This window comes from Cydia splendana, chromosome Z, assembly GCF_910591565.1.
Source record: "Cydia splendana chromosome Z, ilCydSple1.2, whole genome shotgun sequence".
Classification (NCBI taxonomy): Eukaryota; Metazoa; Arthropoda; class Insecta; order Lepidoptera; family Tortricidae; genus Cydia; species Cydia splendana.
This window is the reverse complement of record NC_085987.1, coordinates 38,132,104-38,151,035: the sequence shown is the minus strand read 5'-3', so window position 1 is coordinate 38,151,035 and position 18,932 is coordinate 38,132,104. Positions and strand designations below refer to the sequence as shown.

Sequence of the window (18,932 nt, the reverse complement as noted above, 5' to 3'; positions counted from 1 at the left end):
ATAACATTTCTTCTTTTGGTAAAAAAATCAATAATTTTAACAGAATCCACAAAATCATATATATCCAGTCAATGTCAATAATCGAATTCCGAATCCATACGGCGGCCAGCAACGTCGTAGGTACATGAAGGTGTCAAGCACCAATGAGGCGCTAACATACTCCCGCCCCTCGAGGAGGTAGAGCCTCGAGGACGAAGAAAGCTCCTTCCGGTTTGGGTAGTGGACATAGACGATGAACTGCTCTTCGTATTATGCCACGTGCCGTGCTAACATCCGCCACTCTGGATACGTTGTCTTGTCCAGGGAACAACTTAACTATTCGTCCCATTCTCCATTTCATTGGAGGGACGTTTGTCTCTTTAACGACAACCACGTCGTTAACTTGAAGTTCTTGTGTGTTGACCTTCCACTTATTCCGTTCCTGTAGTTCGGCCAGAAACTCCTTATGCCAGCGATTCCAAAATTGCTGCCGCATTTGCTCGATGTGCTCGTATCTGCTTAGCCGATTTGGGTTGATGTCCAACAGGTTCGGAGAAGGTAAAGACATCAATGATTGGCCGATCAGAAAATGACCGGGCGTTAATGGCTCCAGGTCGTTTGGATCGGTCGATAAATAGGTCAGCGGCCGAGAATTCAAGATGGCTTCAATTTGATTGAAAAGCGTTGACAGTTCTTCAAACGTCATGTGGGTGTTGCCTAGGACCCGCGCCATATGGAATTTGGCTGACTTGACTCCGGCTTCCCATATCCCTCCGAAATGTGGAGAATAAGCCGGCGAGAACACGAATTTTATACCCTCATTAGCCCCCCACGAAGCTACAGAATTATTGCTAGACTTCAGAAAGGATGCAAGTTCGTTACTCGCACCCACAAAATTTGAACCGTTATCGCAATGAATCTCGCATGGATAACCACGACGAGATATAAACCGTCGGAGACATTGAATAAAAGCGTCAGTGGAAAGACTACTGACGAGTTTTAAATGTAAAGCCCTTGTCGAAAAACAAACGAAAAGAGCTAAGTAAGCCTTGGTTATCTTACAGCCTCGACCCTTACGATCTGTAATCAAGAAGGGTCCCGCAAAGTCAACTCCACAAACCTTAAAGGGCAGACTTGGCGTGACTCTGGTTTCAGGTAAGTTCCCCATTATAGGATTTACAGTTTTCGCTTTCATAATCCAACACTTTTTACATTTATTAACCGTACTCCTAGCTAAATCTCTCCCGCGTATAGGCCAAAATTGATTGCGTAGAATAAGAATAGAATAAGATTATTTAGTGACTACCATTGTCTAACAACGCGCGCAAAATAAACTTGTTTCCGTGAATAGTCACCTCAACTAGAGCGGTAGCCAAAATAATATGACGACGGTCTGCCGCTGTCAACGTGACAGTCGTGTTAGTCGAGTTTGTTACGATAGCCGAATCAGAAACCTCGTTATAGTTTGCGCCGCCGCTAGTGTCTTTATACATATAGAGCGACTTGACCCACGGATCGGCGCGCGGCCGTGCTAGTCATGCTTGGGGCTTAGCTTCTTGGCTTACGCTTGAAGGCGAAGGAGCTGATGACATTTGTGGTCGTGAAATATAATTACTAGGTCTGGCAGCTGCTTCCTCTTCACCTTGCTGCAGGTTGATCACTTCTTTATGCAATATGGTGTTGTGCCTTTTTTTGCAAACCCTACACGCAGTACTGGTGCGACACTGATAAGCAGTGTGGCCGGGACGTAAACAGTTTTTGCACTACTTCCACTGACTCACCTGTAGGAAGCGCTCATCAACAGGAATACAACACACCAATACAGAACAATAAGGAATTAAATTTAGGACAATCGCTTAGCCTATGATCCTGCTTACAATAATGACACTCATTTACCACCACGGTACTCGAAGATCCCGGTGACAGGCCTGACGAAACAAAGCATTTAGTTCGAGTAACATTTTGACGTTTGTCGTTTTTATTTAAATCCGTCTGAATTTGACGTTTGTCGTTCCTCGAACTAGATACCGTTTCTAAAACGTCAGCTCTGTTACGAAGGAATTTATAAAACTCCTGTAATGATGGAGAAGTTATGTCACTACGAAACTCTTCCCATTTTCGCGCGGTACTAACGTCAAGTTTCGACGAGGCCATATAGATAACCAAGGTATCCCACTTATCGGTCTTCTCACCAAGAGACTTGAGTGCTTGTAAATTTTTTGACAAATGGTCAATTAATTTGCGCAAACCCTCATCACTTTCCTTCGACAAAGGCTCTATGCTAAACAAACCCTTTAAATGCTGGTTGATTAACAAGCGCTTGTTATCATATCGCTCGCGTAAAAGAGACCAAGCGATAGGATAGTTCTCAGCTGAGACGGATGTTAAACCTTTTTATTACCTATTTGTAATAAGAACACTCATGGTTTTTGATATTTGTATTTTTTATATTCATATGTTTTTTAAGTGTCATTCTAACGTATCTTCTCAGTGTGTAACGTGTTACTCTGTACGCTTTTTATTAAATTATTTCAATATATTCCACGGATTTTACTCGTATTTTTATAGGTTATAGTACTACGCTGCGAAATAAGTTTAATAAGTACAAGAAATATGGATTCTCCATCGACGTCTACACATACTCATATAACGTTCTCGAAGCTACACGGAAGCAAGAACTTCAATAACTGGTTATTCAGTATTCAGTATTTGCTCACCGATCAAGGACTCTGGGAGGTCTGCACAAAAGAAGACGAACTTACAGACCCCATAGAAAAGCAAAAAGACGCTCGTGCTCGAGCAAAGATTTGCCTGTCCTGCAATGAAAACGTGTACCCGGTCATAAGGTTAGCTAAAACTGCGTTTGAAACACTACAATGCCTAAAAAAGGCTTATGCAGATAGCGGCCTGACAAGAAGACTGGCTTTGATGAGGAAGTTACTATCCAACAAATATGATGGTAACATGGAAGAATATGTGAACAAATCGCTGGCTACTCAACAGGAACTCCAAGGTATTGACGCATCGGTCGAAGACGAGTTTCTGGCTATCGTGATGCTCGCCGGCCTGCCAGAAGAGTTTAAGCCATTAGTGATGACCCTGGACCACGCTAATACACAGATAACATCGGAAAACGTCGTGACGGCTCTCCTAAAGGAAGACTCTCGTGCCGTCAGCGCTGCATCCGGCAGTACCCAGCCTGCACCTGTCAAACAAGGACCAGCAAACGTGCTGCAAGCCCGCTCGTCGAAGACGAAATCTAAATTATATTGTAAATATTGCAAAAAGTTAGGGCATGTAGTTTCTGAGTGTAGGAAAATTAACAAAAACAAGAATGATTCGGCGGTCAAGTCATTTAATACATCTGAATTCACCCTTTCATCCTGTTTCCCTCTCATTCCTCCTACAGCCACAGGTTCTCAGGATTGGTATATAGATTCTGGTGCGACTTCCCACATGAGCAACCGGAGAGATTGGTTCTCCGCCATGTCACCCCACATGATGCCCATCACAGTCGCAAACAATGACCAGATTTCAAGCCATGGAAAAGGTACTGTAAATATGTATATATCTGACAATGTAAATAGTATTAGTGACGTTTTGTACATCCCTGGCCTAGCCACTAATCTTCTGTCGGTTTACAAATTAACCGATAAAGGTTACGAAGTTTTGTTTACTTCAAAAGGCGCGAGTATCATTCCAGAGAATGGCTGTCAAGTGACAAAACCTGTCATTGCCACAGGCTCTATACATAAAGGTATGTTTAGACTTGATGTCAGTTCAAATAATACTCCTCACGCACTTTGCACTGGCACCAAGGAGTCCGCAATGCTTTGGCATAGACGCCTTTCTCATATAAATGCCAAAACTTTAAAGATTCTCAAAAATAAGCATGTTGGCGTTGACTTTCAAAAAGGTTTGCATGAACCATGTGTTCCGTGCCTACAAGGCAAACTTTCTAAGAAACCTTTTTACAAGTCTACGAGTAGGTCGAATTGCGTATTGGAACTCATTCATTCCGACCTATGCGGTCCAATGAGTACGCAATCGTTTGGCGGAGCTTTATACTTACTAACCTTTAGGCCCCGTTCGCACGGCAGCTTTTTCAACGCGCGTTAAAAAAGCGTTTGAATGACACAAATGGATAACCATGTATGTATTCACACGATAGCGGTGGCGCTTTTTATCAAGCGTTGTTGGATTTTCGACTTTAACCCTTGGTCATTAAGTCGAATTTAGAGCTTGGACAGATTCAAGCGCTTTTTTAACGCGCGTTGAAAAAGCTGTCGTGCGAATGGGGGCTTACGGATGACTTTAGTCGAAAATCCTTCGGCTATCTTTTGAAAAGAAAAGATGAGGTCTTCGGTAAGTTCGTAGAGTTTAAGCATCTAGTAGAGAACCAAACGGGGCAGAAGATCAAGGTCCTGAGATCAGACAATGGAGGCGAGTATGTCAACCATGATCTGTCTACGTTCCTGAAGGAGAACGCGATTGTCCATCAGACCACAGTTCCGTACAACCCTGAGATGAACGGGATCTCGGAACGCGCAAATCGCACGATCATTGAAAAGGCGAGATGCATGCTCCAGGACTCGCAGCTGCCGAAAGCATATTGGGGAGAAGCGGTAAACACGGCGATTTATATCAAAAATCACGTGCCAACGCAAGCCCTGAAGAACCGTATTCCGGAGGAGATGTGGTCCGGTAAAAAGGTAAACCTGTCACACCTCAAAGTCTTTGGCTGTGAAGCTCATGTTCTTGTACCAAAAGAAAAACGTACAAAGCTTGACGCCAAGACTCAGAAATGCATCTTCGTAGGCTACGCGACGGAAAGTAAAGCTTACCGTCTCGTCAATCCCCAAAACCCTCGAGCGATTATTATTGCTAGAGACGTAGTCTTCATAGAAGACAAGCTCAAGGCAGAACCCACCCCAAATCCCAACCCCACCGAGTTGGAACCTCCGTCTCAACCAACACAACAAGTCCTAGTCCCTATTTCTGATCCTGATCCAACATCACAGTACCATATACAGCTTGATGTCCAGCCTGAATCTTTAGTTCCAGACCAACCTGAACCTGCGCCCGCCGAACCTGAAATGGAACGTCGTGAGAACCCTGAACCAGCAGAAGCAGTCCCGTTCCCGAAGAAGAACCGGAGCGAAGATACCCTGCTAGGGACAGACGACCTCCTGAGCGATACATACAGGTTTGCGCAGTCAACATGACGTCTGATCTGGAACCTGAGACATTTAAGGAAGTATCAGACCATCCGCAAAAGCAAAAATGGCTTGAAGCGATGAAAGCTGAGTATGAGTCTCTCCAAAAACTTGGATTATTGTTGATAGACCCAAGGATCGAAAGACGACAAAGTGCAAGTGAGTCTTTAAACTAAAAAAGGACACAAGTGGACAGGTTGTGAAGTATAAAGCCAGACTTGTAGCCAAAGGGTTCACCCAAGTTGCAGGGGTAGACTACGGAGAAACTTTTTCGCCCGTAGCAAGGTTGTCATCTGTACGGTTACTAATGGCATATGCGGCGGAACTAAACTGTCAAGTTGACCACCTCGACGTGGAAACTGCTTTTTTGAATGGTGATTTGGAAGAGGAAATTTATATGGAACAGCCTGAAGGTTTCTCTGTCGATTCGAAGAATAAAGTCTGTTTATTGAAGAAGTCGCTTTATGGCTTAAAGCAAGCTCCACGTCAGTGGAATAAGAAAGTGTGCGAAGCTATGGCCACCTTATCGCTTACACAAGCATCAACGGAACACTGCATGTACTACACGAGACATAACAACGATTTTCTAGTTGTAGCAGTATTCGTCGACGTTTTTTTCATCCTGTCAAACAGCGAAAAATTGAAAACCAACTTTAAAAACGACCTCAAGAAATTGTTTACGGTCAAGGATCTGGGACCTGTCAAAGACTGCCTCGGAATGAGGGTTTCCCAGAACAAAGGTCGTATAACCCGTGATCAGTCACACTATATTGACAAACTTTTAGAAAAATATAATATGACGGATGCCATCACCGTCACTACACCGATGGAACCTGGCCTAAAGCTAACCCTTCCCACGCAGGAAGAAGAAATTGATGTTCCCTACAGAGAACTTATCGGCTCGCTAATGTATATAGCAATTGGAACTCGGCCCGATATTGCGCATACAGTCTCGTACCTATCCCAATTCAACACACATTACGGGGGAATACACTAGAAAGCCGCAAAAAGAGTTCTCAGATACCTAAAAGGTACAAAGGACATGAGGTTAGCTTACACGCGTAATGGTCATAACAACGTCGTGGGATATTCGGATGCCGACTTTGGAAACAGCATCATTGATCGTAGGTCCTATACTGGATATGTCTTTCTGGTGAGTGGAGGTCCAACAACAGAGGCTGAGTACATGGCGTTAGCTGAAACCTGCAAGGAGGCCATTTACCTAAAAACGCTCATACAGGAGGTATTCAATTTCGCTCATCCCATGACCATTCATTCAGACAATCAGAGTTCCATTAAACTTGCACATAAATAGCACTTATCACGCCCGCACCAAGCACATCGACATCAAACATCACTTCATCCGTGACGCACTATCACACCATAATCTGCACCTAAGGTTCATTCCTACTAATGATATGGTCGCCGACATTTTAACCAAACCTTTGGCTAAAATAAAACATTTTAAGTGTACAAATGCTTTAGGTTTAGGTTAGGTTTAGGTGTACATAGTAGGTATTAGTGTGTGTATAGTCAGTGATAGTTAGATTGTATATACAGGGTGATTTTTTTTGTGCTATATTTTATTATGTGTACAGTTTACTTTGTTCAGTATGAATATATACAGGGTGTTCATATTACGGGGGGGTGTTAAACCTTTTTATTACCTATTTGTAATAAGAACACTCATGGTTTTTGATATTTGTATTTTTTATATTCATATGTTTTTTAAGTGTCATTCTAACGTATCTTCTCAGTGTGTAACGTGTTACTCTGTACGCTTTTTATTAAATTATTTCAATATATTCCACGGATTTTACTCGTATTTTAATAACGGACACAGAATTAATAACTAAGCTTGCATCGCCTTGAAGGTATGACTTGAGATAGTGAAATTTACAAACGTCATCAATGTTCTCGTTGTCATGTATTAAAGACAGGTAAAGGTCTCTAAATTCTAGCCACTTATCTGTCTTTCCATCAAAGGGAGGAAGTCTTAGCTGCGGGAGTTACACATTCTTCGCTCCTCCGCGCTGACGGCTGCTCTGGCTGAAGAACTCGTCCCCTTGATGGTCCCTTTCCTTAAAGGCGGCAATTACCTCTTGGGCCTGAGCCATGACACAATAAAACTCATTTTCTGTGGCCTCCCGAGCATCCAGCTCACTCTGAGAATCATCCTGTAATTCAATATTAGTTTGAATTTCATCGAAAAGATTAAATGCCTCCTGTATTTTAGACAACCTAAGAGTGCATTCATTTACAAGAACTTGAGTTAGATTCCTTTTATCTAACAACGGCGTGAGGAATTTTTTGAATAGGGTTAAAGCCCTCCGAACTGTTCCTCTTTGTCGTTTGAGTTCCTCCATATTGCGGGTGCGAGATTATTTTAAACTGGTAAATTATACTTGCATACGCATTAAAGCAAATTTAGGTACATAGAGGTACTTACAGTAATAATCCCGCGCTTCGTAGAATTACCCATTAATTACTTACGATAATTTAATAGCGATTGATAGATAGTTGATGGGTACCAGCAATCGGCATCCGTGCTCTCACCGGCTTAAACTCACAACATCTGGTAATCGTTATTGGATAAATTGGGACATTCTCCAAAGGATAGTCTTCATTTCAAACCAGCGCAATCTTCATACAAGTGTCGCGCGCCGATCACGTCGGGGTCACCACAAATATGTTTGAGAACATACAACTCATTTAAACATATCACTTTATTAATATTCTAAGCTTTTTGTAAATTAAATAACCTTTCTTCTTTTGGTAAAAAAATCAATAATTTTAACAGAATCCACAAAATCATATATATCCAGTCAATGTCAATAATCGAATTCCGAATCCATACGGCGGCCAGCAACGTCGTAGGTACATGAAGGTGTCAAGCACCAATGAGGCGCTAACAACTAGCCATGGCTAACTCAATCAACGTTAAAAACTGCAGTACAATTTTTTTTAGGCGTCTTTTTTGCTAAAAAGTATGTATTTACGTGAATTTTCTTTAATTAAATTTTGGGGTTGCTGGGGAGATGCTCTACAGCAAGTCCGAATTGAGTTAATTGTACTCTCGATCTATTGAGGTACAATTTTTTTTAAGTATGTACTAATTCAGTACATATTGTGTACATCAGCATTACGTTTCAATAAATCACAAAACAGACAGTGGGGTTTCCAGGGAGCATGACGTGTCAATCTCGGTACAAAAAAGTACTGATGTCGATTGAAGCAGCATGACAAGTACACGTTTCCGAGAAAATACGATGACAACAATTATGCACTACATCTGTAAATGTTAGTAAATAAAAACTTTTTAGACAAATAAATAACATAAACCACGGACAAAAAAGAGCGTTCCCGTCCCAGAATATTTTTTTTAATGTCAATTACGTCAAGTAAACGTCATAGCGACTGTTAATGATATGGATAGATAGAAATATCCAAATTCGCGTAGTAAAATGCTGTTGCGGCCCGTATTAGGCAGGACACGTTTTCTATTTTCTCCGATGCTATACAGTCATACAAAGACATGCCCGTCAGCAAAGAGTCCTAGTGAGCCACAACAGGAAGTAAAACGACATCCCTCGGGCGGCGGAGCAGAGAAAGAGGGAGGAGGGTCAGGCCGTTCAGGTAAACCAGCCCTCAGGCGAAACATGTACTCCGGCCGGGTGCGCCTCGGCTTCCTGCCAGATGAATGGTTTACATTCTTTTACAAACAAACCGGAGTCACAGGCCCTTACTTATTCTTTTTCAACCTCACCAATTACATGGTGAGCAAAGAAATCTATGTCATGGAACACGAGTACTACTTGGGGCTCTCCGCCTTCGTAGTCATCTTTTACGCCACAAAGAAGTTCGGAAAAGGCATAGGCGCGAATTTAGACAAGCAAGTCGATGCGTATGCTGCTGATTTGGAGAAAGGCCGTAAGATGGAAATGGATTATTTTAATAATGCAATAAAGATGGCTAAAGATGCACAGCGTCGCGCCGAGGGGCAGAAGTTGTTGATGGATGCGAAGAAGGAAAACGTTGCCATGCAGTTGGAAGCGATCTACCGAGAGAGGGCTATGGTAGTCTACCGCAGTGTTCGGGGCCGCATGGACTACCACATCAAGCGCTACCAGGCCGAGGCTCGCATTCATCAGAAGTGGATGCTAGGGTGGATATTGCGAGAAGTACATAGGTCCATCACGCCCGAGTTTCAAGAACGGGCTTTACAAAGCGCTATAAGCGACTTGGCAGCTGCTGCCAGTCGAGCCTAGTAACGGTAGGTATTATTCAAACCAATCTCTTTAAAATTGTTTTGTTTTACGTAACTTCACGGTGTTACATTTATTATTATTAAATTCGAATTCGACGTTAATCTGCTTTTAATCAAAAGTACAAACACACGTCTAGGCATTGCACGTTGTTGAAAGCATGTGTAGGACTAAAAACGGAAAAATAACAATAATGTTAGCTTTAAGTTTGTATTTAAGCGTATTAATCACAACAGCTAATTCTCAAATATTGAATATGGATAACTCTACGACGGACACCACTACTACTACTAATAATACTACTACTACTACTACTAGAACTACTCTTCCGTATGTGGAATTGGAAAACAAAACTACTAAAGTAACATGTAAGTTTTGAAATTTGTTATGAATATGAACATACGTCGTACCACACAAATCACAATTGCAGACTATCGGTTTAATAGTACCTATACAACCAACTATGAAATGCTTATTAACAGCTAGATGTTTCCTTAATTTTTAATTGCAATATTAAGTTCATCCATACTTAATGTTATAAATGCGAAAGTGTGTCTGTCTGTATTTAGTTGTAATTTGGTATAGAGATGACGGCCTGACCACCGGCAGTTTGGGCCTTGCCCCGCTGCTAGCGGCGCCTTAGATTAGTTTTTATTTATAATATGTTTATAAGTATTGTACTCGTATTGGTTATGTGTGGTTCTTTTTGAATGTAATTTTTTATTTTCATATTATAAAAGTATAAGAAAAGTACGACCACCCCGAAGCCGTCTTTCTATTCAAACGTAGACCTCATTTCTTATCTCAACTCTCTGGATATAAACATTATTGAACATATTTTAACACAATTTGATGGAGGTATATATCATATATCTCTTTGTGTATATCAACCACAGCTATATCCCTCCCTTACATTTTTTTTTTAATTTTTAATTATTAATTCTAAGCTACGCTAGGTTCAAACGGCGTTAATTTTTCCCGTATACCGTATGCGGAAAGTGCATTTAAAAACTTGTGTGGGATTTGTTTTCCGCTTCTAACGTGTCATAATTCTTATAATAATCAAAAAATCGAAAAAGGGTCAAACAAAGCTCTCCATGGTCAATATACCTACATATATACACTTTGTAAACATACTTTTAATAATGTCAATATCCGGAGAGGATTAATGGGAACTACGTTTGTGTGGAGAAGCGGTCGTTTAAGTACCTAGAAAAATAAATAAAAGAAGATAGGTAATATGATAAATTTATTAATATTATATAATTTCTCATCAAGACCCTTCATTGAGTTATTGGACCTTCGATGTCCACTGTAAATTTCAACCGGACGCATTTCAATGTTCAAAGCCTGACCGATTTGGTGAGAGGTGAGTAGTCTGTTAATAACGGCAATAACATTGAAATTTTTGTAATTTTAACAAAAAATCAACTAACCCTATTCTGACTTAAGGTGGTACTACGATATTAAGATGGAAGATTGCAAGCCTTTTAAATACTTCCGATGCAAATCCAACAATAACAATAATTTTAGAACTTATGCTGAATGCAGAGAATTCTGTCGAGGCAAGTATTCGCAGACATGGTGTGTACTGGCTCCAAATAAACGAAACATACCTAGAGTCAGACCGTGAAAAGTCTGCAGCGATTTTGATAGCCCACGCAGTGCAAGTGTCATTTTAAACGTCAAACTTCTATGAAATTATGACGTATAGATAACACTTACATTGCGTGGGCTATCAAATCCGCTGCAGACTTTTCTTGGTGCGACTCTAGGTATATAAGGAGCATTCCACGTAATTACTTGCCACACTAACCCTACTGCTTTATACTACCGTACCGTACAAACGCGAATTTTCTGACGATTTGCGGATATAGTAGTTTCTTTTTTTGTCACTAAGGAGAAAAAGAATTCATACAAAAATAATGAGCCCTCATAATATTAAAACAAAAACACTAAATAAAATACGATTGTACGGACAGCTTGTGGAATGCTCTATATATTCTATATATTCCGGCGTATAAAAGAAGAGAAAAATGGGAAAACAGTTTATAGAGCTTTAGGCTTTAGACTCTTTAGAGGGAAGCCTGATAGGTGATACCTTAAGGGGCCCACTGATTAACGGTCCGCCGGACGGTATCGGCCTGGCAGTTGTTCGGAACTGATAAAATTTTGTTCTAACTGACAGGCCGATACCGTCCGGTGGACTGTTAATCAGTGGGCCCCTTTAGTTGATGAGACGCCACGGTTTACATCTTGAAGAAACAACACCTGGAGCACCTGAAGGTAATGGTCGCATTTATAGCTCTGAATATTAATGAAATACATATAATATGTGTTTGTATTAAGTATTGGAAGCCATCATATGTGACGTTCCACGGCAAAAGGTACCTTATGGCGGCTGTCGCTTACGTCGCATAGCGCCTCAATAATATTGGAGCGCCGTTAATAATTCCGTTAATTTTATGAGTGCATTACTGAGCGTAATTTGAGTTCATTTCTAATTAATTCCGTTGAAGATGATCAATAATTATTTTTTATCAGATAAGGCCTTTCCGACTTACTTCACATTGCCCGTATTGTCCATGGTATAATAATATACTCCGCCTGGTACTCTATTCCGAGATTCGCGTATGACCTAACTGACACGGGCCTACGTCATCATGCTGTTTACAGGTTCTCAAACTTTAAAATGTGGGAAAATTTTAACCAACGGTGAAAATTATTTTAACGACATTAATTTTAAGTTATTCATGTAGAAACATAGTAAAATAAAACAAATCTAATGTATTAAATTAAACTTTATTTATCTATAGAAGACAAACGTTTAAAAAACTAATTCACAGTTACACATTAATTACCAAGCTTACGACGTAAAAAGTTTGGAAAACACTGCGACTGCTGACACTGAGCGAGAAGGAAATAACAATTAACACGCGTTCGACAAGGATGACCGTCAGGGCATGAAGTTATCTAGATCCGAATTGTCAAATGTGACAGCGCTATCCTGTGTTGCCAGTAATGTAAACAGAATTACCCGAACGTCTGAAATTTCTTTCGTGAATCGGAAGATATTGCTAACGAATAATTAAAAATGACGTGTTATTGTAAAATTTAAGATAAAATACATTATAAATGAAAATTATAAAATTATAGAGAAATATTTTAACTTATTAACCATAGCTATAATGTACCCATGTAACATGTTATGTTGAAATAAAGTGGCAATGTTATTGTGACGTAGGCCCGTGTCACTCTGGGAATAGAAGACCATGTTTTATTAGACCATGGTATTGTCTAAGATATTTACCAATATGAATTTCTGCACTTTAATCAATTTCGCTGAATTATGTAAGCCGGTAGGAATCGAAATCTAATGGACGCCTTACCACTGGTATTAGCTACATATTTCTGCTGTTTATAACTTTGTTTATGTATAGACGCTGGCCCGCATGCGATAGAAAATGTATTGCCTGTAAATGCAGCATGCCACATGCAAGCAGATTTTGGAGATTGTCAAGATTATATTGAGATGTAAGATATTTCTTTTCACATCACCTATTCGGAAAAGGGCTTTTTCTTTCCCGTTAGGAGGGATCAAATTGGCACTTTTCCTCCCTGCTAGGGGGGATCGAAGTGGCACTTTTCTGTTCTAGAACATTGTTTTTAGCTTTTGAAACATAATAATTTGTGTCAACACTAAGATTTTTTTATTTTCCTCATAGTTGATGTGAAAAGCAGTATGTGTCACACGGTATCAAAATTATTTCGTCTTGGGCGTTAACACTAGAATCCCTCATTACCCTTAGGATTCTACTTTAGAATCCATTGCTTCATTCAGGATTCAATGGACGCCCTTGACGGAAATATATCATTTTGATCCGTTGTAACACAAACTACTATTTCTACCTTATAAAAATCGGCGTATACCTTTGCTAACAAATCAACTGAAAGAAGTACTATTAAGGAAGACGTTAGTTCTCGTCACAATCACAGTGCATCTCATTTTAAGCATGTGCAGGGTGTCATTTATTGGTCATTGGCGTGTCAGGCACTAGGACGTTTACCTTAGTCTTCTGGTCTCCTCGCATGAACGGTTGTGTCTGTTGTTTTTAGGGTTCCGTACCCAAAGGGTAAAACGGGACCCTATTACTAAGACTCCGCTGTCCGTCCGTCCGTCCGTCCGTCCGTCCGTCTGTCACCAGGCTGTATCTCACGAACCGTGATAGCTAGACAGTTGAAATTTCAACAGATGATGTATTTCTGTTGCCGCTATAACAACAAATACTAAAAACAGAATAAAATAAAGATTTAAATGGGGCTCCCATACAACAAACGTGATTTTTGACCGAAGTTAAGCAACGTCGGGCGGGGTCAGTACTTGGATGGGTGACCGTTTTTTTTTTTGCTTTTTTTTGCATTATGGTACGGAACCTTTCGTGCGCGAGTCCGACTCGCACTTGCCCGGTTTTTCTATATTCTTACCCCCTTATTCATAAAACTTTATCCCTTTCTTACAAATACATAAGTCAAAATGACAGATAAAGACAAACGATTATTAGCTAATTGAGGCTTGTAGCGCGTTTATGAATAAGGGGGTTACTCTTTTGGAGCGATTATTTCCTGAAACATAATTAGAAAGGGTATAGCCGGGTAAGCATGGCCAAACTGCCCTTAGCGAAAAAAGTTATTTCCTTTTACTGGATTATTAACCTGTATATATGTAGTGCTTTCACCAAAAATTAAGCCTCAAATGCTTCAGGTTTTTAAAAATAATGCAAAAAAAGAAAAAACATTTTTATTTGATTACAGCCAAAGTACTAATCCGATTTCTTTGTAATTTGGGTATATTGTATATACAATTAAGGTCGCTTACTGAAAAAAATAATATTGAATTATCTCTTGAAAAACTAGTAAAAAATTGTGTTGAAAATTTTCAAAAAAATTTAAAAAATACGTACGAGATTGCGACAGTTATCAAATTTATATATTTCATGTAGAATTTAATAATGTTTAACATATATTTTTTTCAAAAATTTTAATCGCATTTAGATATAATTGTGTCCTATAAAGTCAGAACAATTTGAAGACACTAACTTCTAATAGGTATGTAGGTCCCTCAATACCTATTACAAGATCAAGAACTTGTTTCTGAATTAAATAATACACACTGTATAAATTAAAAATATAACTTTTAATAAAACAATCTTTAAATAAAATTAGTCCTCAATCATTATCACTATCTGATTGGATAGTCACATTTAAGCCGTCATTAATTCTTTGAATGTCGTACGCCCTAGCCGCATAAGTACAGCCATGGAGTGTAAGGTCCGCGCTCAGTAAAATAAGTCGCGTTCTAAATTCAAATTGCGTTGGGAATATACTCGTAACTTTCTATTGTAATACCGTACAAGTTATTTATTTTGTATGAAGAGAAAGTATTATGGGGTGTTACAAATTCGAGTTTTTCAGACTGTTAATCCCGATTTTAATTTTTGAAAAAAATATATGTTAAATTCTACATGAAATATATAAATTTGATAACTGTCGCAATCACGCACGTATTTTTTATTTTTTTTTTTAATTTTCAACTCAATTTTTTACTAGTTTTTCACGAGATAATTCAATATTATTTTTTTCAGAAAGCGACCTTAATTGTATATACAACATACCCAAATTACAAAGAAATCGGATTAGTACTTTGGCTGTAATAAAATAAAAATATTTTTTCTTTTTTTTGCATTTTTTTTTAAAACCTGATGCATTTGAGGCTTGATTTTTGGTGAAAGCACTACATATATATAGGTTAATAATCCAGTAAAAGGAAATTACTTTTTTCGCTAAGGGCAGCTTGGCCATGCTTACCCGGCTATACCCTTTTAGAACTAAATGTAGGAATACCATTATAGTGGTTACATGGGGATATAATATTGGTTTACTTACCGTAGAATAAGTCAATTATATCATATTTTATATAAGATTGGTTTTTAAATATCGTCTGACTTATTCTACGTTAACCTTTTCGACGCCGTGTCAAACACAAAAGCTGTCACGCGGACGCCACGTCACCGAAGTGTCAAAACTGAAATTGAACTTTATGCATATGCACGTAGGTTTATGTTGCTCTGTGGTCTGTGACCGATTAATCAGTCTTTGGCGTTGAACCTGCGGTGCGGATATATCGGTCATAGGCGTCCAAAAGGTTAAGTACGTTTAGTTGTCAATATCTGAGAGACCGAGCTTTGCTCGGAAGACATATGAAATCTCAAAAATGCGCGTTTACCAGAGATGAGATCTAGCTAGACCGATTTGTCGCCCCCGAAACCCCCCATATAACAAATTTCATCGAAATCGTTAGTGCCGTTTTCGAGATCCCCGGAATATATAAATAAATAAATAAACAAGAAATGCTCGTTTAAAGGTAAGTATTAGAAGATTCAACACGAGAGTAAAGCAGATACCAAATTTAAAAGACCCTGGGCGATTTACCTTTAAGTGTTTGAAGTAAAAACTTCTTTAGCGGCGCTGTGCACTGTTTGTGACGGGGAAAGAATGTAAAGGGGCCCACTGATTAACAGTCCGCTGGACGGTATCGGCCTGTCAATTAGAACAAAATTTTGCCAGTTCCGAACAACTGACAGGCCGATACCGTCCGGCGGACCGTTAATCAGTGGGCCCCTTTAAACTCGCGACAGCGTAAGACGTAAGACGCTTCGTAAGACGGACACGTGACCTGATCGAAAAACTGTTACAATGTCATTTGTTGTTTTTATTACGGTTTCAGGTTCTACTACGATATATCGGCTAGGAGATGCTTGGGTTTTGCGTTTAGCGGCTGCGGCGGCAACCAGAACAGATTCTACAGCGACAAAACATGTGCAACTGTGTGCACTGCAGGCATTGAAAACACAGTTGATTAAACGATGTTATGTTATTCGAATGTTTTCTTGGTCTTTACTCCCGCCTTATTTCATGTTTAGCTATTATTTTCGAACGAGCGAGCGAAGCGAAGCGCAGTTCTTACATTCAACTTTGAACACGCGGCTGGCTAGCGGCACGTCTCGGCATTTCGATGTTTTTAAGCTGAACTGTCAGAAGATAGTTTGATTCACAATAACTAAAGTAAATTTGTTCTAATTTAAATGAAATTGGGTAAACATGTAGTCGAGGGCATTATATTTTAGTCGTTAAATTATGAGCAGGCTCGATCAAGAGGTTATTGAGCTAGAAGAGCTTAGAAGGCCAAAAAGCTGTTTGTGAGGGGGCTTGCTATTCTGGTCATTTTATTTGCTAGAAAGTAGGGTTGAGTTTCATATCAAATGAAAGTGCTCGGCTTACACTTTTATAATATCGTTTTTAAATTTACCATTTTGAAATAATTAGCAAGTTAATTATAAAATACAATAAACATAATAGAGGTATTTGACATTTGACAGGAAATATTTCGGCTTACCACAGATACAGATTATTTTAATCTCTATGGAGACTTAAATCTATTAGTTAAGGGCTCCACAGACCTTGCAATAAATCCACGCGATTTTTGATCCAATGCCGCCTATAGTGCGACATAGAATAGTAGAAATTAAATAAAATGGAATTCAAAAATGTCCATACTAAAATGTTGCCATGTGTAAGCATTTTACGTGAAAAATGTGACAGTTACGTAGAAAGTGGCGCTCTCATTTATTAACAGACTTCCAAATCTCAAAAGGAGGAGGTTATTCTATCAATTCGATTGTGTATTTTTAGGGTTCCGTACCTCAAAAGGAAAAAACGAAACCCTTATAGGATCACTCGTGCGTCTGTCTGTCTGTCCGTCTGTCACAGCCCATTTACTCCAAAAGTACTGGACTTTTGGGGGCCACTTTTGGGGGGTAAATGAGTAAATTAAAAAAATCATGTTTTTTAAACTATATCGTGTTACATATCAAATGAAAGAGCTCATTTTGAGAATCTCAAATACGTATATATTTTTTGTAATTTTAAAATAAATAGTTTAGAAGTTATTTAAGAAAATAGCCAAAAAATTACCATCCCCCCCCCCCCTTTATCTCCGAAACTACTGGGTCTAAAATTTTGAAAAAAATATATAAAATAGTTCTTTACCTATCTAGATGACAGGAAAACCGATTAGAAATGTGCAGTCAAGCGTGAGTCGGACTAATTACTTAGTTTTTTGATCTGACCCCTACGGGTTTTTGAAAGGCAATTCACTCGCGTTTCACATTATAAAAAATACATTGTTAAAAAATGGGTAATGTACGGAACACTTGGAACGTGAGTCCGACTCGCACTTGACCGGTTTTTTTTAATGTTTGTTACTCCATATCTCCATCATTACTGGACCGATTTAGAAAATTCTTTTTTTGATTGTATGTATATGCATACAGATTGGTCCCGTTTTTGTCAAAACCCAGTTCTGATGATGGGATCCAAGAGGAATCGAGGGAACTCCTCAAATCTTAAAGGCATACATATAGTGATTTATGTGTTTTTATCAACAAATCAAGCATATACATTCAAAAAAGTTCCAACGCTTTAAATGCATCTGAGGGTTTCATCAAAAGTGACTGAGTGGTTCGCGTCCTACCTTATGCTTGCTTGTCCTACCTTATGTTTATCTGCCTGGTGTGATCTAAACACGGGGGTACCACAAGGTGGGATTCTTTCTCCTCTTTTATTCCATCTTTATTGACCAAATCACCTCCAAAATCCGCAGCTCTTACCATTTGTATGCAGATGATTTGCAACTACACGCCCAAGCTTCTGTGGAAAACATAGATTCTGCCATTTCCCTCATCAATGATGACCTAGTCCACATAGCTGAATGGCCCTCCAGCTTTGGCATCAGTGTCAATCCGGCGAAATGTTAGGCTATTAACTATTCTAGGAAGCCATCATCAACAAGAAAAGCTTAGGGCGGTTTCTCTCGAGCCGATTTTGTTTGATGGCACCGTCATTCCAGTAATTAAACAAGTGAAAGATCTCGGCCTTGTACTAGACTCTAGCCTTACCTGGAACGACCAAGTCTCTGAAATAAGTCGGACAGTTTGCGGAACATTGCTTTATCTCTATATATTTAAGAATTTTCTCCCAGTAGGCACCAAGAAATTATTAGTTTAGGCTCTAATTTTGCCAGTTATTGACTATGGGGACGCGTGCATGACTAATATCTCTCAGGAGTACCTCAATAAGCTAGACAGTCTCATTAATAATGGCATAGGTTTCATTTTCGGCCTTCGCAAATACGACCATGTTTCTTTTTATCGCCGTCAGCTAAATTGGCTCTCCATCCGTCGTCGTAGGTCCTTTAGAATCCTGAGTATTTTATTCTCCATCTTGTTCGAGCGTGCCTCTCCCAGATATCTTAAATGTTAATTCACTTTCATCACCCCCCGTCCAGGATGTGAACTTCGTTCCTCCCGTTCTCTCAAACATTCGATTCCTTCTCACCGTACTGGTTTTATGTCCA

The 18,932-nt window shown here is 39.5% G+C and overlaps 2 protein-coding genes across 2 annotated transcripts; both read left to right on the top strand.

Annotated features, from left to right (window-relative positions):
* The first annotated feature begins 8,596 nt into the window (after window positions 1-8,596).
* LOC134804497 (ATP synthase subunit b, mitochondrial-like) lies at window positions 8,597-9,564 on the top strand. The gene has a single exon (XM_063777544.1). The coding sequence runs from the start codon at window positions 8,660-8,662 to the stop codon at window positions 9,461-9,463; it is 804 nt and encodes a 267-aa protein (XP_063633614.1). The 5' UTR covers window positions 8,597-8,659; the 3' UTR covers window positions 9,464-9,564.
* Window positions 9,565-9,620: 56 nt separating this feature from the next.
* On the top strand, window positions 9,621-16,394 carry LOC134805123 (papilin-like). The gene is made up of 5 exons (XM_063778422.1): window positions 9,621-9,828; window positions 10,739-10,829; window positions 10,913-11,081; window positions 12,894-12,994; window positions 16,245-16,394. The coding sequence occupies exons 1-5, from the start codon at window positions 9,621-9,623 to the stop codon at window positions 16,378-16,380; spliced, it is 705 nt and encodes a 234-aa protein (XP_063634492.1). The 3' UTR covers window positions 16,381-16,394.
* The last annotated feature ends 2,538 nt before the right edge of the window (window positions 16,395-18,932 follow it).

What these genes read in the sequence shown, in the direction of transcription:
- LOC134805123 (XM_063778422.1), top strand. Translation starts at nt 9,621, where the DNA reads ATGTGTAGGACTAAAAACGGAAAAATAACAATAATGTTAGCTTTAAGT. An exon ending in CCTGACCGATTTGGTGAGAG is followed by an intron (nt 10,830 to 10,912) that starts GTGAGTAGTCTG and finishes TTCTGACTTAAG; the next exon opens with GTGGTACTACGATATTAAGA. An exon ending in ATAAACGAAACATACCTAGA is followed by an intron (nt 11,082 to 12,893) that starts GTCAGACCGTGA and finishes TAACTTTGTTTA; the next exon opens with TGTATAGACGCTGGCCCGCA.
- LOC134804497 (XM_063777544.1), top strand. Translation starts at nt 8,660, where the DNA reads ATGCTGTTGCGGCCCGTATTAGGCAGGACACGTTTTCTATTTTCTCCG.